Source organism: Hippopotamus amphibius, chromosome 6, assembly GCF_030028045.1.
Source record: "Hippopotamus amphibius kiboko isolate mHipAmp2 chromosome 6, mHipAmp2.hap2, whole genome shotgun sequence".
NCBI lineage: Eukaryota > Metazoa > Chordata > Mammalia > Artiodactyla > Hippopotamidae > Hippopotamus > Hippopotamus amphibius.
In genome coordinates, this window is record NC_080191.1 from 61,151,971 (window position 1) to 61,174,899 (window position 22,929).

Sequence of the window (22,929 nt, forward strand, 5' to 3'; positions counted from 1 at the left end):
GCCGGCCATCAGGCTAAGCTCTTCCAGCTGCAGTCACAGGCCAGGCTGGGACCAGCACTGGGAGGTAGACAGGCTTTTCCTCTACCATGCGGCCCACCACCCCGTTAGAAGGAGCAACACGCAGTTCCAATTTGGGGAGGCACCAAAATTTTCATTTTCAGACACCCCCTAAAATTACAAAATCAAGGTAATCTGAATCAATATATGTGTATTTCATTTACAGGGCGTGGTCTACAACCCTGAGACCAAGGTTGAAATGGGAGAACTCATGAAAGCGGAACACTCGAATGAACAGCATGTTAATGACCACAGGCCAAGCTGCCCTGCGAGATGGGGGGTGGGGGGGTGGGGGGGGGTGGTCCTCTTGACAAGGTAGTCTCTCACCGCAGTTGGGGTTTGGGGGGTAGTACATTCTATTCTGGGCCAGCACAAGTGTTCCTTCGGCAAGACTATCTCAAGGACTACAGAACGTTTAGCACCCCTGAGCCCTGCCCCACTAAACACAGGTCTCCCCAGTCCTCTACAAGTACCCCCCAACGTGCGCGCGCACACACATCCACCCAAATGTCCTCTGGGGAAAGGGGAGGCTCCTACCCTGACTGAGGACCGCAGCACAGCACTGCTTTCATCAGTAGCATGTTAAGCAGGTCTATGTTTAGAAAGACTATTAAGATTCTTTTAAACTTTATAAAATCTGTAAGAATGTACTGAAATGTATAGTATAAACGTTCATCAAAGTTTAAGATGAAACATTTAACATTTACTCAGATGACAGGACCATTTATATTCAGGTTTTGATCCACTTATCCAGGGGCTTTAAAAGAAATCATTCGGCATACTGAGGAAACATATCTAAATCCCAACTCTTTGTATTATCCTGTTAGGTTTCCTTGGTAACTGATTGTTTTTAGTGAACTCAGTGCGCACTTAGAGCTTGCACTCGTGTCTGCGATGGTGCCACAGAAATAAAGTGGGATTATACGGTTTTGCACGACAAATGTGAGAATGGTCCCTCCAAAAGCTGGAGCTCCAGGGCTTACACATGCACCACGCAAACCCAAACCACGTGCAAAGGCTAGAGAAACACACATGGTTAGCAATTTTTATTGTCTTAGTGTTTCCTCTGAGATCACACACTTTTATCCAAGGCAGCAAAATCACATAGTAATGTGCAGTGTAGGTAATGGGTGGTATAGCATGCAGTTAGTCACTTAAAATCTATCCCCACCCCAGGCAGTGTTTCTCCCAGGCTGGTCAAAATACTGAAACCGTTTCTAACATTCTGCTTTGTCTGGTGGGGGTAGTGGTGATAGAGGTTTAACTCTGCCTGTGTACCCCCACCCCTTACATACACACAAAGGACCATGTGGCTGCTGTAGACAATCATCAATAATTCATGTCTCCCCTGTAAATGCTACTCCATCTGAAGCTATGGCATGAAGCTGTCATCGGATTTCTAAAATGTTAGAACCTAAAAGGAACCAGACATCATCACACTCCGCTATTTATAATGGGAATTCATAAGTAAGTTTCAATATGGGAGTTACAGCAGCACTCTACAGATTTAAAACAACCAGTTTTCTTTTTTCTTTTTTTTTTAAACAGCTATATACTAGGTCAGAATTTTAAGAGTAAGATGATGTATCTTAGACCCAAAATTTGATAGTGAAGATGTCTGAACCCCTTGAGGAAAATGAGGTTTTTAATAAATATTTGTGTTTTTCACACTGACCATATTTAGCAGAAAAATCCTTCTTTTTTGTCTCTGATAGTAGCCTAGCTTAGTAGGACAAGTTTTCATTTCAAAAAGAGAGGTAAATAAAAAAAAAAATATCAAATTGTACACTTTAAATACATGCAGTTTATTGTATGTCAATTATATCTCAATAAAAGTTCTTTAAAAAAGAGGTAAGTTTCTAATTACTAAAATATCAGTATATGTAAGAGACAAATGCCTAAAAACAAAAATAGGAATGAATTTAGTTTTATTTCTAAAACAAGAACTAATGAGACTAGCCAGTAAAACTTCTTAAATTTAAGCAAAACACCATGCACTTTTTCTTTTTCATGAATACAATGACCGGTGTTTCACAGGTATATGAACCAGTCCACTTAACTATATGATGCATATATTATTTAACATTGGATTCAACACACAAACCTACCTTTACCTTAGTTAATGAAGATGATGAATACCTAACTGTAATACTCCCTCCCCTCCCCTGCTTAACAATCTACTCTTTAAAAATTCCATTTGCTATTCCCGGGACTTTCTAGGTGGTGCAGTGGTTAAGAATCCGCCTGCCAATGCAGGGGACATGGGTTCGATCCCTGCTCCAGGAAGATCCCGCATGCCGTGGAGCAACTAAGCCCGTGTGCCACAACTACTGAGCCTGTGCTCTAGAGCCTGTGAGCTATAACTATTGAGCCCATGTGCCGCAACTACTGAAGCCCACGCACCTAGAGCTCGTGCTCCACAACAGGAGAAGCCACAGCAATGAGGAGCCTGCGCACCACGATGAAGAGCAGCCCCCACTCTCCACAACTAGAGAAAGCCTGTATAAGACCCAATGCAGCCAGTAAACTAATATTTTTTAAATTCTATTTGCTATTCTCATCATGGGTTAGCTCAGTTCAAAGCTACCATCAACATGCTGTTGAACAGTGGTCATCGCTGTCACCTTCTGTTCTCAGCCCAGCCCAGCTGGTGGGCACTGTGCATGCCTTCAGGGCTCACGCCTCCACACACCGAATCAGTGCCTTCCAGGGGTGGGGGTGGGGGCGGCGTTTAAATAGGTGGACCTCAAATAGCTGCCACACACCACAGTTGTTCCCAAACGGGACTATTAGAATCCCCAGAGCAGCTTCTTAAACAGCTGAGTTTCTGGGCCTCAACCCAAGAACCTGTATTTTTTAAACGTGATTTTTGAGGACCGGCCAAATTCACGGGTCCCTGGAACAGCGGGGGAGAGCATGGGAGCCCCCGAGGCCCCACGGCGGGGGCAATGACCTGCGGAGGCCTCCCTCCTCTGCGGCCTCAGCCCCCTGATCTGCAGAGAGAGGGTCTGGGCTAGCCGGCCTGAGGCCCTCTCCGGCTCTGAAATGCTCGGTCTGAAGTCCGAAGGCCCAGGGTGAGATGCAACCGGAGCTGGAGCTGTGAGCGGACAGAAATGACTCCTCCGGGGAGGTGTGCAGAGGGAATGGGAAGATTCCTGAGAAAATAACTAACTACATGACACTACTGTGAGCTGGCTGGGAGACTGTTTTCATGGACAAGGGGAAAGCTCACACCTGTTTTCACACTTCCAAGGAGGGGTACTGTAACTCTCCAACCAGACACACGATAGTACAGGTTTATTCTCCAATGCAACCGACAACTCTTTTCCAATAAAAAAGAGAATGAGGGGTGTTACATCCCAATCTGTTTTTTATATAAACTCAATAATAATTCACCTTATTAAAATGAAAGAAATCCACTGTCCCCCCCTCTGCTCATTCCTTCAAGCTCACAAACATCTGGCCGTGGGCAGGATCCGCCCCAAGGCCTAGGCCTCCTCACTGGCCCCGCCCCCCGGCCCCAGGCCCGCCCCCGCCGGAAGGAGGCACTCCCTGCTCGTTTATAAAATGGAAATCACTACCCTTAAGGGATCTGCCAACTCTCACATTCTATAGCTTAATTACAGGAGTGGCTTCTGACACCATCTCAATCAGTGGCGATGTCGTTTCTACAAAATTATCTGAATTTAAAGAGAGCAGGACAAAGCACGGAGGTGGGAAGGGAGTATTCTGAAGTCACACAAGTGAAGGTTGTTTCTTTTTTCTCTCTCTTTAACTGAAAGGTTTTGAGAGTCTCCGCTGTATTAATACAAATTGTGAAATTCCAGGACAGTGCCTTAAGTCTAGGTCTCCCAGATTCTTCTGCCTATTGGTTTTTTTCCATGGAATATCCCAAAGTACCAGTATTTTTCAGAATATACTTTGGAAAACGTGATTTTTGAGTCCTCTCAGTTTAATTTTATCAAAATGGTATCTAAAATGCCTTCTAAAAGTCTGAGAGATGTAGAAAGATATTAAGTTGACAATAAAATACTATATTTTACTTCTAGCCTATGTGTGATTGCTGAATTTGGGGCTGTCAAATTATCTCCCTCATTATTTTCCTCACTTTAGTAAATAAATCTAGTTCTGCAATTTTTCCTTTGAGAAATGTCAACTTCCTTCTGAACTACTTTACACTTGGTGTAAGATAACCTCACCCATCACATTTTTTCCAGAAGAAATTCACACCATACTAAAGACCCAGACAGGAAGGAAAAGTTCAAGACTAGTTCTTCCACAGACTTTACAGACAAGCAGCCGTTTTAAATCCTCTTCGACCAACCAGGTTTAGGTAATTTTACTAGCCAGAATATTGCAGGGGAAATAAAAGTTTGCGGTGATTTTCCTATGTACTCAGAATCAGGAAAACCACTTAGAGTGGAAAGGAAAATTCAAATAGTAACATCTGAATGTTTGAACTGCAGGCAGTGGATTCAGTGATAACAGATTAATCCCTATATTATAACATCTGCATTTACTCAAAAATTAGTCTGAGTAGATCTAAGCACCACCAAGATTACACTGAGAGCTTAACCTTTCATAATCATTTAAAGTGTCAGTGCTGTTTTCCAACATTCCAGCCCTCTTCTGAAGGTGCCACTTCAGCAACTCCTACAGCTTTCAAATATTTGGATAAGACCTTTCAAATACTTCGAAAGGCTCTGACAGGAGGTAGTACAGTAAACTTTCTCCCACAAACGGGGGAAGAAATGGGAATAAGGGGAGGATGACTAGGAAAAGTTCTCACAACTGAAACGAATTACAAAAGCTTCTTCAGATGCTATTTTGGTTCACTTGAGTAATTACTGAGACTACTGTATTTTGATTTTCATCGAGTCATCACTCTTTACAACAGCTTTGTTGAAATATAACTTACATCCCATAAAATTCACCCATTTGCAATTCAGTGGTTTTTAGCAACTTCAGGGAGTAATGCAACCAATCCTACCATCTAATTTTAGAACATTTCATCACCTCAAAAAGAAACCCCATGCCCATTGGCAGTCACTCCCATTACTCCTTCCCCCCAGCCCTGGCAAGCAAGAATCTACTTTCTATCTCCATAGATGTCCCTATTCTGGACATTTCATATAAACAGAATCGTATGCTATGTGGTCTTTGGTGACTTGCTTCTGTTATTTAACATGTTTTCAAGATTTATCCAGGCTGTAGCAAGTGTCAGCACATTGCTCCTTTTTTACTGCCAAGTAATATTCCACTATTTGGAAACATCACTTTTGTCTATACATTCATTGATGACAATTGGGTTGAGGATCTTATTATTTTCTGTGTTGTTTTAGTGATTATAAATATGAAACAGGTGGAAAACAAGTCATTTGAACTAGACTGTGATCAATTCGGTATTCAAATTGATAAGAAAAAAATTTTTTACAGGCAAAGATGAAAGAAAATGAATTTTTTAAAACTAAAATTCAAGTTTACTGTTTCACTTAAGTTGAAAATGAAAATATGCTATGTTCTCAGGAAGAAGGTACCAGCTGTGAACACAGCAGAAAACACTGACTCCTCCGCCCCCACACTCCCTCTCCCCTGAGGCCAGCAGTAATGTCAGGCACCATGAATTCTAGCAACCCCTTCCCTGTTACAAAACAGGAGCCAGCTCTGGGGAAGAGCCCTTCCACAGGGCAGAGTGGAGAACCCAGGCTCTTGTTCAGGGGTCTCCCAAGAAAATCATGTTCTTTCCCTAAATTTTAAACAGCAACTGAGCCTTGTTTCACATTTAATTCCAATGGTGCTGAGCATGGCATCAACTAGCACTCAAGTACCAAACAACAATTTTTTTTAAACTGAACACTACCTTTGTATTTTCTTGGATTAACATAAACCCCTCCAGAACTCTGTTCACTGCGGCAATACCAGACACACTTCATGAACGCTGCTGTCCCTTAGCAGGTGCACAGCCAGCCACATCTCATATGCGACTCTCCCCAGGCCCTCAGTACTCCTCTAGTGATTCTCAAACTTGAACACACAAAAGAATTACCTGGAGAGCTTGCTGAAACAGTTTCCTGTACCCCAGGCCCAGGGGTTCTGACTCAGGAGGCTGGGATGGGCCCAGCCATCTACAGCTCCTCCCAGCTCACAAGCAAGGCCACACCCACAAAGCCCCTGCTCTCAGGGAAAGAGGCCAGGCTAGTGTTCCGAACATGCAAAAAGCCACAACTCCTTCTGACAAAGCAAAAAGCCACAACTCCTTCTGACAAATAACTTTACTAGATTTTCAGTACTAGACCTAAACTCACAGAGACAGGTTTTTCTTTTTTCTTTTTAAATAAATAAATAAATAAATAAATAAATAATTTATTGGGTCTTCGTTGGGGTGTGCCGAGCAAAAGCTCTAGGCACTCGGGCTTCAGTAGTTGTGGCACATGGGCTTCCCGGACCAGGGATGGAAGCCGTGTCCCCTTCACTGGCAGGCAGATTCTTAACCACTGCGCCACCAAGGAAGTCCCAAGACAGGCAGCGGAGAAAACACCCTGTTGTACACCATTCTTTTAAGCCCAGAGAGGGCAAAATAAAAACCAGTATGTCAAAATATTAAAACATGGTACAGAGAGAAGACAAGTAAAATAGAAATGTGGTCCTTAAAACACAATTTTTCATTAAATGGAGTCAAGTCCATGTTAACCTGATATTGACTATACCCGCAAAGGTATCAACTCTGCGGTCAATTAAGAGGGAGGCAGTGGTCTCTCTCTGAAATGCTGCCACCAACAGCAGTAGTCACATGTCACCATGTGCCTGAAGGCAAGCTGGACTCAAAGTTAGAAATTCCAGGGGTACACGTGTAAGCTCTAGCTCTTAACACCAGACTTATTGAGATTTACTGACCTTCAGAGAAGGTGTAACAGTATAAATACAACTTACTACTAAAATAACCCTATGGCAAACCTGACCACCAATGAATAATAATTTTAAAATTAGTCCTTTCTTTCAAGCTCTCCTGTATCTTAAGTTTAAATTATACCCAACCACATCGTTATCGATTGTCTTTTTTTTTTTTTTTTTTTTTTGAGGTTAAGGAAGAAACTGAGCGTGAAGGAGAAGAAACTGGCTTGATTGTTAGGCTTAGGAAAAAATTTCAGATGCCAAAGAAAACTGGCCATCTAGCTCCACAAATCTTGTAAAAAAGTCTATGGAATTAATCAGAACACAAACCACCAGGCGATGCAGTAAGAATTCTGTGCACTATCATTTTGTCTGCAGCACAACAAACCAACCAAGACAGTTGGGTAGACAGACACAAACTCTACGCTAGGAAAGTTTTCATATAATTGTACAACAGCGGGATAACATACCAGCCTTTTATTGCCTAGTGAGAGGAATAATAAAGCCATCACAAGTTAGGGCTGACAAGAGTCCACTGGTGACAGCTCCTAAGGAGGTCAAAGTGCTGCCCCGCAGTTCTTGTTACTCCTCACTTGCTAGGAGTCATGGACAGGCGCTATTCTGGGACTACAAAGTACTCAAAGTCACTGAGAAGGACCAGGTGATCCCTGTGCTGGCTGCTCCCAGTCTCCTGGTGTCCATCATGGAGTTCCAGATACTCCATCCTTTGTGACAGTGGTCACTCCCTCAGCAGGAAATTCAAGCTCTGCTACCGTCTGGATTGATGCTGACAGTTAATGAGAAGGACTCCAAATTCCCTGTAGGTAATAGCTATCAAGAAACTGAACTAACCTACCACCTACTAATCCCCACCCCCCTCCATGGAAGTATAAAAAAACAGGCATGGATTTGTGTCTGCCCAGCTGCTAATCACCAATGAAAAGTAAGGTCGTAACTACAGAGTTCAATGTCAAACGAGCCAGCCTGACATAAACCAAGTAGCTGTAAGAAGTTTCTTAGTTCATGTCTTCAGAGTCACGACACCCTAGGGTAGGCACCTACATCATTTTACAGAGAATTCAGTATCACTTTGAGGAGTATTGAGGCTAACAAAGTTAACTGTGAAAATCAACACTACATACCCCTCACCTCCTTTTCCAAACTGCTCTCCTCCAGAACCATTAGGCTAAGCTTACAACGTAAAAGCTAAATTCTTAATTCTTAATGGACAATAACAGGGCAGAGTGAAACATGAAAGCTGGGCCTCGGAATTTCCCAATAACTTTTACGTTTCAGATATCTGCATTATATTTTATATCCTGGTTTTATGTTACATAAATGTACATGTTCTAGATAGGATAATTAAAACAGGGAGGAGGAGTAACTATTTCATAGGGTGACTCTAAATGGGTATTGCTTGGTGAGAGGTAAAAAGTTATCCTAGTCTGACTACCTTCTTTTAAAGGCTAAGAAACTGAGGCCTAGAAAGGCTTACGTGATTTCCTTAGCTACTAAAAATATTTATATTTTTATAGCTCTTAAATGTTAGTCCTAAAGTTCTATCTTTCAATATAAGTCAATGATTTTTGGTTTTGTTTGTTTTTAAGATTTTTTAAAATGTGGACCATTTTAAAAGTCTTTATTGAATTTGTTACAATATTGCTTCTGTTTTATGTTTTGATTTTTTGGCTTCAAGGCATGTGGGATCTTAGCTCCCTGACCAGGGATCGAACCCACACCCCCTGCATTGGAAGGCGAAGTCTTAACCACCAGGCCGCCAGCAAAGTCTCATAAGTCAATGATTTTAAACTTTTGAATCAAAAAGTTTGTATTTCCAAATTCCAGGCTGAAATTATGTAATTTATATAGATAGATAGGGAGGAAGAGCTCAGATCCTCTAACATCCATTGAATAATTTCAAGAACATGAAATGAAATCCCAAGTCTTTCTAAATAGCTCCTTTTGCCTCCGAAAGTAAGCCACTTCCTGCCCCCAGACCCACTTCCTGTCAGCCAAACCTGCTTAACAATACAAAGAACAGACAAACCAGTCCTGCCTGTGCTCAATATAACTAGAGAAAAATCATGACCTCAGCGCTGGAAGGGGACTTTCTGAGCAGTCTCACTAAAAAGAGGGTCAGTTCCCTCCTCTACTTTAAAACTGGGGTTTTGGAAACAGTTTGTGCTAAGCCCTCCTCACCGTTCAGCAGCTGAGGCACTGCTTTTGGCAGGAGGAAACTGAAGGCAGTATGAAACTGCTTTCCAGGCATCTGACAAATGAAAGGATCATCATTCTCACCCAAGTTCCAAGTCCCTGCTGCAGGGCAACACTGGTGGGGATTTCCGTACCTGCTACTGGCATGTAAAAATATTTCTGATACTTATTGGCTACTGATATTTAAGATCTTTTGGGGGGGGAGTATCTGTAAGTAGGACTGATTTCTTCTACACTGGGAATGACATACACCCTGTGTGTAAATTTAAACTAGGACAACTGGACACCACTTTCCACAGGAAGAGGTAAATACATACTCAGAGAATGTCACATTCTGCAAAAGAAACTGTTCCTTTCCAGAAACACAAATAATCTATATCCCTCTCTCCTATCCCCGCCCCAAGGCAGGCAAAATAAATTATCGTTCAAGGTCACTTTCTCTTTATCTAATAAGCTTGTGAAGTCTTGATTCTGTAACATGTCATTTCAGTTTTACTAGCTGTGTCATACATACTTCAGCACCGATTTAGTTCACTGAAAAGTGAGGTTAATTATATCCACAAACTTAGGATCCCACAAAAGACCCACAGGAAGGGACAACGCCAAGAGGGCTATCACACGGGACAACGGTTTTTAATTCCAGGCTCATAAAACATAGGAAATTAAAGGCCCATAGCCTAAACTTCATTCCACTTGGAATGCACTGTTTTCTTTGTAAATTCAGAAGTCTGAAGAGTTTTCTAATCTAGTGGGAGAAAAGGCTACGAAAGAATGAAAGTGTCAAAACAACACAATTCCTTTGCTAACCTGCTGTTTCAGGGAAGAGCATATAAAATAAGCCATACTTAAAACCTTGCTCCATATCTGAAATAAATCTTTGCTTCCAGTTAAGATCACATGTGCCCGTAAGATTTTGCAGTATTAAAGCACATTTCTCCTATAAGGAGCTTAGATAAGATGTATTTGAACTTGACCAAGTCGTCTTTACTTCTGCCATCTATCAAAAATAAAGAGTAAGACCCCAATAGTTTTATTTTTGAAAAATCCAAGCTAAATCAGCCAACTCACAAAATCTGCTCAAATAAGAAAGAAAGAAAGAAAGAAAGAAAGAAAAAGAAAGAAAGAAAGAAAGAAAGAAAGAAAGAAAGAAAGAAAGAAAGAAAGAAAGAAAGAAAGAAAAAGACAGAAAGAAAGAGTGGGAATAGAGTCACTGTGGAACTAGCTGAGAATGAACAGTTCTGTGTGTTTCCAAGTCGACTGCAATTCTAACTAGAGCTCTCCTTTAATAAAAGGTGTGTGGAGGGCGGGAGGGCCCAGGTGGGATTAAATCAGTCCCTCATCTGATGAGAACACTAAAGGTCTAAGAACTGCGGTCCTCCTCCGGGGATCCATGGAGAACTGCTCCCCAGAACCCAGCAGCGGGCAGGTGGGCTCCCAGGGGGGTCCAGATCCCAGGGGAAGGAGCATCCCCTTCCTGCCTTCTCTCTCTAGTGACTCAGGGATTTGGTGATTTGAAAAAGTGACAGCATCTTTCCCTTCCACCCCTACAATGTGCTTTTAAAAAACAAACTTTTTATTTTGAAAAATTCAAACCATTCACAAAAGCAGAGAGAACAGTGCAGTGGGCCCCAGGGCACTCCTCATCCCACTAAACACAGCTACTTCTAGTCCAGCAATCTTGACTCATCCACAATTCCTACCACTTAAAAAACTTTTTTTTTTTTTCTGGCACACTTTAAGACCACTACAATGATTTCACTTGTAAAAACTTCGGTATGTAGCCCTAATGGACTTTAAATATAAATATATTTTAACCTTATATAAGTATATATAAACATACACATATAAAAAACCACCATGCCACTATCATAGCCAACATAATTAAAAACCATTCCTTAATATTTAAAGTTTAATCAATATTCTATTGTTCCCCATTGCCTCAAAACCATCTTTTTACAGTTGATTTGCTCGAATCATATAATGCCCTTTGCAGCTTTGTCATCACATTATATTTCCAAACTGCCCTGTTTGGCCAGTTTCTTAATAAACATCAAGTTCTCCCCACCCCATCTAAGTCCTACTTAGGTGTCTCATCCAAATAGCAATGTATTATGTAAGCAGATACTTGAACAGCCAAGGAGCAACATCCATGATCATTTAACCAAGACAGTGAAACATCTTAACAAGAATACGAGGCTAGGGCTTCCTAGGTGGTGCAGTGGTTGAGAGTCCGCCTGCCAATGCAGGGGACATGGGTTCGATCCCTGGTCGGGGAGGATCCCACATGCCAAGGAGCAGCTGAGCCCATGCACCAGAACTACTGAGCCTGCGCTTTGGAGCCCGAGAGCCACAACTATTAAGCCCATGTGCTGCAACTGCTGAAGCCCGCGTGCCTAGGGCCCATGCTCCACAATAAGAGAGACCACGGCAATGGGGAGCCCGCGCACCGAAGAGTAGCCCCAACTCACCACAACTAAAAAGAAAGCCCATGCACAGCAAAAAAGACCCAACACAGCCAATAAAATAATTAAAAAAAAAAAAGAATACGAGGCTAATATACATACTATATTTTCATAAAGAGGTGGTTCCAACTTAAAATTTATGTTCTAAGCTTTTACCAAGTGATTTGTGATTCAATTTTCTCTTTAAAAATGTCAGGAATAAGATTGGATATCCTTCTAAGACTTGTTTTATAAAAAACCTATAGAGTCGCCCGTGAGCCTGCAGCCTCCAGCCGCCATCATGGCCGGGCGGCTCTCAGGGACGGGCACTCCTCTCCGCGGACCTCCTCCCTCCTGTGCTCTCGGTCCGTCACCCTACCAGCAGCGGTGTTTCTCGCCCTGGACCAGCTCTCCGGTTCCCACGCTCCCGCTCCTGGACCCTCCGTTCAGCCGCGGATCGATGTCTCGGTCCGGGAACGCTGAGCTGCGCTGCGGACCCTGCGTATGTTTCTCACTCCCTCCCGTCTGCCTCAGCTCCTCCGCTTCACCCTCTTTGAGCCCTCGTAGATGCCTCCCTACCGGCTATGTCGGGCTCCCCGCAGCCCTTTCTGGTGTCCGAGGCCGTCTGCTGGTGTTCAGCTGGTTCTCTGTGGGAATTGCTGCGTCCTTCCGTGCATTCCCGATGCATCTGTGGAGAGGGATGCACTCCACGTCTCTCTACTTCGCCGCCATCTTTCGAGTCCACAGAGGTTATCTGTCATGTGGGCCTTCTCCATCCCAACCTCCCACAGAGGAAGAAGAGGCAAAGTGCATTGCTATTCCCTTCCTCCAAAAAAAGATGTCCTGGCCTAAAAATAATCCTCTCTTTTCTCTTGCTAGTAGCTCCCTTGCCGCATCCTTTAAAAACTTTCCATTTTGTACACCCCTCAGAGCGCTCTTCTAGTCGCTAGATGGGATACTGCCCCATTCATGAATGGATGAATAAAACCAATTAGTTCTTCGAAAAAAAAAAAAACCTATAGAGGTAGTAATGGTGTAATAGGCAAAATATTATTCAAAAAGTATAATTTTGCCGAACCACATGCTTGAGAAAAGATGGAAGAATCCAAGCAAGAATGGCAAATGACGACATACTTATCACCAAACCTATGTGAAAACAGGTCCTTGGAGAAATGTCACCTTGACTCATGGTCCAATGCAAGAGTGATTTACCAAAAAACTAACAAAAACATATCACACTGCCCATTCCTAAGTCACTCTGCCCAGTGGTTTTAATTCTTCACCCAACAAAAGTCAGTGAACAGAATAAAACTACCTGTACCTCTTGGCACAGTGGGGATGAGAACAGATCTCAGCTCCCATCACCCCCTGACAGGAGGTATCTGTCCTGTCCACTACAATGTGAACGTCTTGAAAGCAGGTACTGCTCCCCTTTGGTTCACCAATGTATCCCCAAGACCTAAAAATTCTGGTGCATAGTAGGTACTCTACTTGTTGAATGAACAAAATGTATTTTATGGAGGGATGTGGTCTTCACTGTGGGAGCAGGAGAAAAGGGAGGCCAAATCATTATTAGGCTGTTTAAGTCAGGGGAAAAAAAATGAATGCCCATCATGAGGTATGAAAGCTTTTAATCAGATTAGAATCCAGTAGTTACACAACTGGAGTTGGCCACATTTACTCTGTCCTCTGTGGTGACAGAGAGACAGTGCCAGGCACAGAGTGAGGCAGGTCCTCGGATCCTGCTCCCCAGGTGAGGAAGCAGGGCTCAGGGAGGCGGAGATGCTTGCCCAGGACCACCTGCTCAGAGGCAGGCCTGTTCACCTGCTTGCTCATCCTCCTTCCCTCTATTTATCTGCCAATAAGGCAAGTGTTTAAAGTTTGTTCTAGAAGCAGATAATGATGCCTCTCCCCCCCCAAACCACTTGGCTTCTCACTTTGTGATCAGGAAAGATAGAAAGCAAAGAAACAAGTATCTATGACTGTTACGGGTAGAAATAAAGTAAATAACGCTGTAAAGGGTGGACAATGAGGGGGGCTCTACTTGACAGATTAAACGATCTCAATCAGGGATTGAATTATCAAACCATCTACACTCAAAACATTCATACAGAGACAATAGTTAATTTCAAGTTATTGGTGATAAAAAAAAGCAACTCATTCACATAACATTCTCTTTCCAACTCAAATATCAGGTACAAATTGCTTTCTTTTAGCATATGCCAGAAATCTGTCATTATACAATGGCTTAGCAAATGTGACACAAGATACTACCACCTTCTCTATAGAAATAAGACCCGAGGAACACCAGCCTTGTTTAAAACATTACCTAAGCCCCAACCATGCCTGCTCCGTGGTGACAGCACTCACAGCACACAGCCAGGCTTGGGCCTCGGATACACAGGACGCCAGCTAATGAAACAAAGGTACAAAGGTTCTTTGTACTTTGACAAAAAATTTTTAAAAATTGGAACCAATGGGGTGGATCTACTTCCAAATATTATCAGCTTCGTCACTAAATATATACGAGGTTGTAACAAAGGCTTAACAATAATTATTTTTATCCTAAAGCAAGGGTTGGCAAATTTTTTTCAGTAACGGCCAGACGGTAAATATTTTAGGCTTCAGGGGCCATATTTGGCACCTGCTGCATATTATTGTTGCTTTGAAAAAATCCTTTAAATTGTAAAAAAACCAATCCTAGCTGGTAGCCCATACAAAAACAGGCCACAGCCAGATGTGGCCTTTCCCTACTCCATCCTGAAGTAAAAACAATTATTTACAATATCCAATACGACAATTGTTTGATATTGACAGTTTAAAACTGATCATCTCTCAGGCAAAAATACAAAAGAAAATTAGGTTGTGGAAAGTGACTTCAAATTTAACAGAATGGAAAGCAAAGTCTTATGCTGTTTATTGTAGTTTCATCCTTTCTTTTATCAATGAAAGTCAGATCAAGGTTAGAAATTTTTCATTTTGCTTTTAAGGTTTGTTTTCTCAAGTACATTGGGTTAAAAAGACAATCATTATGTTAATGCACTTTTCCATTTCCCTTGAAACAACATTACTGTTTATCTACAGGTGTTTAAAAGGGCTTGGAGAATGGAATGTGAGTCATAATCCAAGGAAAACAGAACTGAACCACTGCTGCTGCCTGAAACACTCCTCTGCTTCTGGGCACTAGTGAACTCCTATGCATCCCTCAACACCCACCTGAAGCACCTCACCCAGATGGGAGGCATTCCCTGGCTCTTTAGGGCACATAATATTCTGTATCTCCATAACCACACTTACTATACTGCTCTGCAATCCTTTGTTTACATATCTGACTCCCCTATTAGACTGAGAATCCCTTCAAGGCAAAAATGTATCTTATTTATTTTTATAGACCTGGCACCTAGTGCATATAATAGGGCTTCAATAAATGAAGAAGGAACCCATGTAACCTACAAGGGAATTCTGACAACTAGAAGACATAGAGGATAAAAAGGAAATAAAGTGTGACCTGTTACTAAATAACTCAAATGTTTCACACAGCTGCTTCCCTTGTTAGATCTATTGACAAACTTTACCTGGTTTACAGCAACTCAGGAACTAGAGCCCATAGTTTTAGCTACAGGTTGCACTGAAAAGTTTGTAAAATATCTTTCAAGGAAAAAGAAACACACAGAACATAAATAAAACTTATCACATCTGAAGATAAATTGTTTGGATTTCATAGGTATAAGCTTTGTCTCAGTTTATCTTATATAACATTCTTTTCACTTAAAAACTTTTTACTTCCATTTTGTAGATGACAAAATTAAGGTTCACAGAACTAAACGACTTGCCAAAGTACAGGTAAATACTAAATTAATTATGAAACTATTCTTTTTATGGCTCTTTGCATTTTTTACTTGGAAAAATTATGCATATTAATTACATATTAAGTATTTCACTTTAGTCAAAAGTCTAACTCACATTACAGCACAATGTTTATTTTTCTTTCCTTAAAAAAAAAAAAACTATTTACAGAAATCTGGAATAAGATCTTTATTCTTTACATCAAAAGTCATAGATACTAAGTATGTTAGAAGGAAAATAATGCAACCTTCTGGTCTCTTCAGTAAGTATTCCATCTTTAATAGTGGCAGACACAGTTAATGTTTAAATTAAAAACTAACCGGAGTAGTTGAAGAATCCCAAAAAGCAGTTACTACTGAAGTTAAACACAGAGGACAATTCAAAATGCACTCACTGATCTTGAAAAAAGACTGAATTCTACTATTTCAGATGTGTCTAAATACTGCAAGAAAGAGGCATATTGTATCATTCAAAGAATTTTCAAATTGTCAGATTCACAAAAGTTTAACTTAAAAAAAATTAAATTATGATAATTCACTAAGAATAGCGATATTGCTTTCCTTTCCCAAACTGCAAGTACTAATAGAATTATTCAAAATGTTGTTAGAAATCACAATATTATTTAGGAAGGATAAGAGAAAAAAGAAAAAAAAAAAGGAATGGGATCTCTTTGTTCCCTGCCATTTAATACGAAATGCCGGCCTCTTCTACCCCTTTAAAAACAAAGAGAGCCAGAATTTGAAAGCTCGCTGGTCACTGCCAAACTCAGCTCTGCAACGGGACTCCTGCAGAGAGAAGTCCCAATCAGAGAGATTCTTTCGTGCATCCTAGCTGGTCTTGTTTCTCTGGAGCCTGAACCCCATCCCCTTTTCCCACCCTGGCCACGTTCCAAACACCAGTGTCCAAACACCAGTGATGGCACCCGTGGCGCTGGAGTTGGGACCGTGTATCCGCCTTCCCGAGAGTGCAACAGCCTTGGCCTGAGTGGAGGCACAGGAACCACACTTTGCTGCCCACACACAACCACCAGTGTTGAGCCCATGAAGAGGGCCTCATCGCACTGCTGGTGCCCAAGAGAAACGAATACATAAAGACTGTCCTTTTATGAAATCATCAGTTCCCAAACTCTGGGGTGCATCAGAACCATCTGGGGAACTAAAGCAGACTCCCAGTCCTCCCAGCCCTAGAGATGGGCACTTTGCAGTCCCGTGAGGGACCAGGAATCCTCACAGCTCCCAATCGTCAGGTAACCAGAATGTGAGAGCCCTGTACTAAATTAACGCTGACTTTTAACTATGTGCGCTGACTTTTATAATGTGTAACATACACTCAGGAAAAATATAAGAAAGCTGCTGGATCACTTTTAGTTTACATGGATTTAAAAATACTATTGTTTAAAAGTCTGGTACTTGTATATGTTCTGGCATGAGGCAGCGGTTAGAATAATGAAAGAAGGTGTGGAGTTCTTTCATCAATCACAGTCACAAATTTATTAACAAAATGTACAAGCCAAACTCTCACCCTCCCCTCCCACACCCGATCCTTTTCCAGGTTCCTTATCTCAGTGAAAGGCACCACCATCCATCCAGTTACGCAAGCCAGACACCAGAGGCAGCCTCTACACCACCCTCGGCCCCTGCACATCCAATCCATCACTGAGTCCTATCAAGTTCACCTCCCAAAGAGCTCCCAAACACAGGCACTTCTCTCCACCCGCACCCCTGGTCCAGGCTGCCACGACCTCTCACCAATTGTGCCCGCCTCCCACAGCCCAGCACCTCCTGCTGATTCGCGCCTGGCACCTGCAGTGACCTTCCAAAAGGCAGATAAAATTAAGTCACCTGCTTCCAGTCAAAACCCTTCAGTGCTTCCCCCTGAGTTAAGCCCCCACGTGGCTGTCTCCTCTCCCGCTGCAGGGTATGTCCCTTGTCTCCCTCCTTCACCTGGAGGACACCCCTTCACTCTTTCCGTCACTCAGCACAGTCACAACTTGCTCGGGGTTGCGTTCCTGACCCCCCGATTAGCTCTCCCCCTACGTACATGCCATCACATACACTCAAGTTACTCTGTAACTAATGTGTCCCTCTCACCAGACTGTAAAATCCATGACAACGGGGACTGTTTCTGTGTCTGCTCACCCCAGCAGCCTCCACATCCAGCTGCAACAGTAACGCAACAAACGTCTGCTGGACGGACGGACGCTGAACATGCAGACACATTCACTGTGCCTTCCAGTGTGACAACTGACTAATCCCAGCCAGCGCTTCTCACCACCGCACGGGAAAATCTTAGCTGCCTAAGTCACCATCTGCACATGGTGAAGGTGGGGCACGGGGGAAACAGATCCCGTGTGTCCTCCTCAATTTGGGGGGGGGGGGGGCAAAGGGAGGGACTGTATTAGTTTATTCTGTGATTTCTGACCCTGTTAAAATATTTAGTGGACGAGGCTACGTATTCTGAAGAGGCAAGGTCATCTCAGAAATTAGCTGAAGATTCTGGCACACAGTAGAATCCTGAACACACTTTCAGACTTTCTCTACTGAAGGAAGAAAATCTACTTCTATGTTAGAAAGTTCCATATCGACACTTTAGGAATGAATGGCTAAGGCATCCGCAGGTGCAACTTAAAGGCAGTTCAGGCTAAACATCTCAGAAAACAGCTTTAAGAGAGCTTGGCCTTAAACACCACACCCTTTCCATCCCTAAGCTTGACTGCAGTGGTTTTCCTTCCCGACGCCCCATGCCTCCTCTGTCACATGAAGAAAGCAAGTATGGGGGAGCGGAAGGAGGAGGGGGAAGGAGCCCGCAGGTCACCCTCAGCTGAACCGTGGACACAAGGGCTGCTTCCTGAGCCAGAGCCCTGGGCATGAAGCCCGCACCCCTCCCCAGATGACAGGGACCCACCAGGCCAAACCGGCCAGCTGGGCAGAGGGCGCAGTGCCTCCTGGACCTCAAACTATCCTCCTTGGAAGTCTACCCCTCACACAAGAGTGGAGCCCAGAGCAGCTGTGGGAAAAGCAAAACCAGACAATGGCCCACATCCCCAGAGCGCCCCAGGGACCCGCCCCCAGGGATCTAGCAAGACTCCTCAGCCAGCCCTTCTATCTCCACACTGGTGGCTTTCCTCTCCCTCTGTCCCACTTAACTAAGCCTCTTTCCCTCCTGGATGGCTCCCAGCGAGTCTTCCAGCTCCCATTCCAGAGTTTGCCTGTGTCTGGGCTCGGGTCCCAGACTGTAAGCTCCCCGAAGACAAGATCCATTGCAACCATCTGTGCGACGCCCTGTGGCTGGCGCCGGGAGCTGGGGTGACAGATGCTCACTGAACGTGCGAACACACAATCTTTTTAACAAGTGGTGATCGCGGAAGCAATATTAAGAGAAAATGCAGCAAATAAATATTATTTCATTTAGATAATTGTTTTACAAATAGAGTCGTCCACTGACTCTGTTCAGACATACCAATCAAAAATACTTTGCCTGCTGAATTCCGGAAGCCCAAAGGAGGCCCAAACCCTGACTATGCAGACGTAGCCATCTTTATGGTTTGTCCTCAATCCTGCTGTTAAAAATCATCATGGGAAACCACCTAACAAAATTCTTAATCAGCGCTTGAATAATAGGAATCAACAACTGTTTGTTCAAAGCTCACACCTGTAGAGCTTGTTAGTGGATGCTTCAGATTTAATATCTGTGGAGGAAGCAAAAAACCAACAGTAACAAAAACTAGATACACTATTAACAGCCTTAGAAGTGACTATCAGTCAGTAAGCTCTTAATGACCTGTGGGGTGGCCCTCATAGGATTCAGTGGAGAAAGACTTAAGTGTATTCATTTTAGGAGGCAAAATCTCCAACAACTCTCCCCCACCAAAAAGGAGGCAGGTAGAAATTTCCCATGATAAACAGCTGTGGCTCACATAAAAGGAGACCTCACCTGGAAATAACTGAATATTCTACAAAATATAGTCTTTCCAAACCTTACTCTGGTTATTGGCACCCTCAGATACAAGGATGTTACAAGTTAACGATGGCTACTACCCTTCCTTAACAGTTCAACAACTATCTTCACTTTGTCAGAACAGTTTCCAAGTTTCTGCTCCTTCATAAAGGAACTTCAAAGCCAAATGAAATGAAAACATGCCTGCCCTAAGAAATAAAAAGAGAGCCTTAAGCACCGAGATTCTGACACACAGCACAACCTGGATCAATCATGAGGACATCATGCTAAGTGAAATGAGCCAGTCACAAAAGGAGAATACTGTGTAGGCTCACTTATATGAGGCACCTAGAGGAGTCAAACTCACAGAGACAGAAAGTTAGAGAGGTGGCTGCCAAGGGCTGGAGGGAGGGGGAGGTGGGAAGTTCGTGTTTAATGTGTACAGGGTTTCTGTTTGGAAAGATGAAAAAGTTCTGCTGCTGCGTGCACAACAACGTGAACTCACTTAATGCCACTGAACCTTAACTGAACAATAATTAAGGTAGTAAACTGCATGTTAATGTAAATTTTACTACCAAAATGAACAAACAAAAAAACCCAGAAAAATAAAAGAAATTACAACTCTTTATGAGAAAGAAAAGTAGTGACAGGTTTATTGACTTTTTTTCTGAGTGATATTTTAAAAGCTGAACTCTGCATCTTTTCTTTTAGTGAAATAAAGAAAACCACACCACGAAAGGTAATCTCCTTATCACTGCTCTGCGTTAACACTGCACAGGGCTGTGCCCTGGGTAAAGTATTGTGTTAGGTCCGTTTTATATCACAGGAACTGTAAAGCCTGAACATCAGGTGCCAACTGTAAATTGGAAATGAAAAGAATTCTGCGTAGGAAAAAAATTTTCTGTATCATGAATGAATCGACGATGTAACTTAGGCAAAAGCTCTATTGGCTTCCGAATCTTCTAGCATATTAACGTAGTAATTTACTTCACCTAACAGTAAAGTAAAACTTTATAACAAAGAACTCCTTTTAGAGAATCTAAACATTTAACAATTGAAAAAAAACACCTAAGTACAGACTACAGAACCAACTCGTTTGAAAAACTAGAAATAAATTCCATATGTATCTTTTACTGCAATTTTTAATGAATCCAGATATTCTCGCCACCATGATTCAAAACTCCGAAATATTCCCCCCAATATCCAGTCACCAGTTCACCTGTGTTTTCCAATATCTAGTCACCAGTTCACCTGTGTTAAAGCTGGTAGAACAAATACAACGTTCTAAGAAATGCTGGTCACAAAGAACCTACCCTGTTCTCACAATTTAAGTGAAAGCCTTATAAAAGCCCAGCCTGGCCACAATCGACGCCAGACGGCAACATAATCAGGCTCAGGGGGACAGAGGTGCGGGCACAGCAGCGCTCCAGTCAGCTGATGTTTATGATGTGCACCAGGAGTGCAGGGCTAGAGAGCCCAGGAGCCTCCTTATCAAACCCCAGTGCTGCCTTCCTTCATCTGCAATTCAAGTTCATTACTAAACCTCTTTCAGAGATAGGAATCCTGCTGCCACCAGCAAATTCCCGGTTAACAGAGCACAGCTTCACCGGCCTGTCGTAAAATGGACTGGAACGAAGCTGCCCCCAGAAAGACAGTCTCCTCCGCCAGATGCCCTTTAAAGCGCCAAAGGAAGAGCTGCTGGGGCGCATCTGGTTCCAGACCCTTGAAGGCAGTTGGCGTGCTCCGTCGGAAGCCACCTGATTCTCCCTGCGATTCAGACTTTTCTTTTTAAGAAACTTCCAAGTTGCATTAGAATACAGCTTTCAAATAGACCGAAACCGCGTAAAAGGGGATTCTAATTTTTATAAAAGACCCTAACCGCCGGGGGCTCCGGGAGCGGGGCGGGGAGGGGGAGGGGGGTTGGCTCGCAAACAAAAAGACGGTAGAGAGAAAAGCATCATAATCTTGTTTTCTCCAGGAGTTCCACAAAAGACCAACAAATAACAAAGAGTGGAGACAATTCCCTACTCCTGCCCTCTCGTCCGTTTAGAAAAGCACTCTATTCTACAAAGAAAACTGCCCCAGCACCTCGCCCAGGTAACTCCACTTGAAAATAATGCCCGAAGCATCCGACCCAGCCCAGAAACTGGGTTACTTACTGGTTTCGGCATTTTCGGTTCCTGATGGGTTTTCCTCAATCCCCTGGAAACACTCTCCAGCAGCAGCTGAAACGGTTTTCCCGACCTGGAGGCAGAGGAACCCCCTTCAGAGCGCCCAGCAGCCCTCCTCCTGCTCCCACCGCCGCCCCGAGACTGGGAGCCCGCCCCGCGCTGCAGCTTAAGAACCGGCCGGGCGGGCGCCGGGATGAGTCACCGCCCAACCTGCAATTACGGCGGGCGGGCGGGCCCTGCGCGGAGGGGGCGCGGGGGAGCGCGGGGACGAGGGGCGGGGGGACGGGGCGGGGGGCGTGGAGCTTGGAGCGGGCCAGGGGGCATGGGGAGGGGGCCGGAGGGGCGGGGCGGGGCGCGCGCGGCCCGCCCGCGGTGGGCGGGGGCCGGGGGGGGGGGCGCGGGCGCGGGCCCGGGGTGGGGACGCCCGGGAGGGGGCCCGAGGTACTCCTCGGGGCTTCCGGGAAGCCAGCGGGAGCCCAGAAGACGGCAAGTTTCACTTTGTGAAGCAACCGTTTGCCCCAGGGCTGAAACCGCAACCGTCAAACCTTTGAGAAACACTTTTAAAAAACTGTCCCCGGCCGGGCGGGGAGGGAGGGACGCGGGCAGGGGGGCCACCACGCAGCCCGGGCTCCGCTGGCGCTCTGGGAGGGACCCGAGGGGACGGAGCGGAGAGGGGAAGGTCGCGGAACAGCCGGGGCAGCCACGCGGGCAGGTTCAGCTTCACCTGCCGTGTGTTTGGGCCGCAGGGAGAACCGTGCGCTCGGGACGCCACCGGCCCGAGACCCGGGGCGCCGGCGGCGGGGCGAGCCCGGCCCCCCTCGGGACCACCGGTCCTGGGCTCGCGCGCCGGCCGCCCCGTCCCGCAGGCCGGCCGCCACACCTGTCGTCGCGTTCCGGCCACTGCCCCCTCCGCGGAGCGCGCGGCGTGAACTCCTCCCCCCGCCGGCCCGGCCCGGTTCGGCCCGGCCCCTCCGCCCTCCGACCCCGGGCCCCGCGGCCGGCTCACCCGCGCGGCTCCCGCAGAGGACGGCTGCGCTCCCCGCTGTCGGTGCGTCCGTGCAGTGCGCCCGCGGCCCGCGCTCCCGAGAGTCCCCGGCGGGGCGGGGCCCCGGGGCCGCGCCCCTAACCGCCCCGGCCCGCCCGCCCGCCTGCCAGCCCGCCGGACCTGCGAGGTGTGGCTCGCGCGCAAGATGGCCGCGGCCGCCGCCCGCGTCGGGGGGCGCTCCCCGCCTCCCCTGCCTGCCCGGCGCCCTCGGGGACCCGGGGAGGGGGCGCCCTCCGCCTCGCCCCCGCGCTCTTCAAGGCCTTTCCCTCTTCGCTGCCCGTCCCCTTGTCCTTGGAGAAGAACTTTGCCGGATTCGACTCAGCTCCTG

General features: G+C 45.0%; 1 protein-coding gene across 2 annotated transcripts in view; it reads right to left on the minus strand.

Annotated features, from left to right (window-relative positions):
• EZR (ezrin) overlaps positions 1-22,696 on the minus strand; it is a 48,231-nt gene extending 25,535 nt beyond the window's left edge. The window contains exons 1-2 of one of the 2 annotated variants that reach the window (XM_057737696.1): positions 22,563-22,696; positions 21,545-21,629 (exon numbers count right to left, since the gene is read on the minus strand). In XM_057737696.1, the coding sequence (XP_057593679.1) occupies positions 21,545-21,556 (12 nt within the window). In that variant the 5' untranslated portion in view covers positions 21,557-21,629; positions 22,563-22,696. Of the gene's footprint in view, positions 1-21,544; positions 21,720-22,562 lie in introns of those variants that run through there. The other variant, XM_057737695.1, reaches the window with a different exon arrangement.
• Positions 22,697-22,929: the final 233 nt, after the last annotated feature.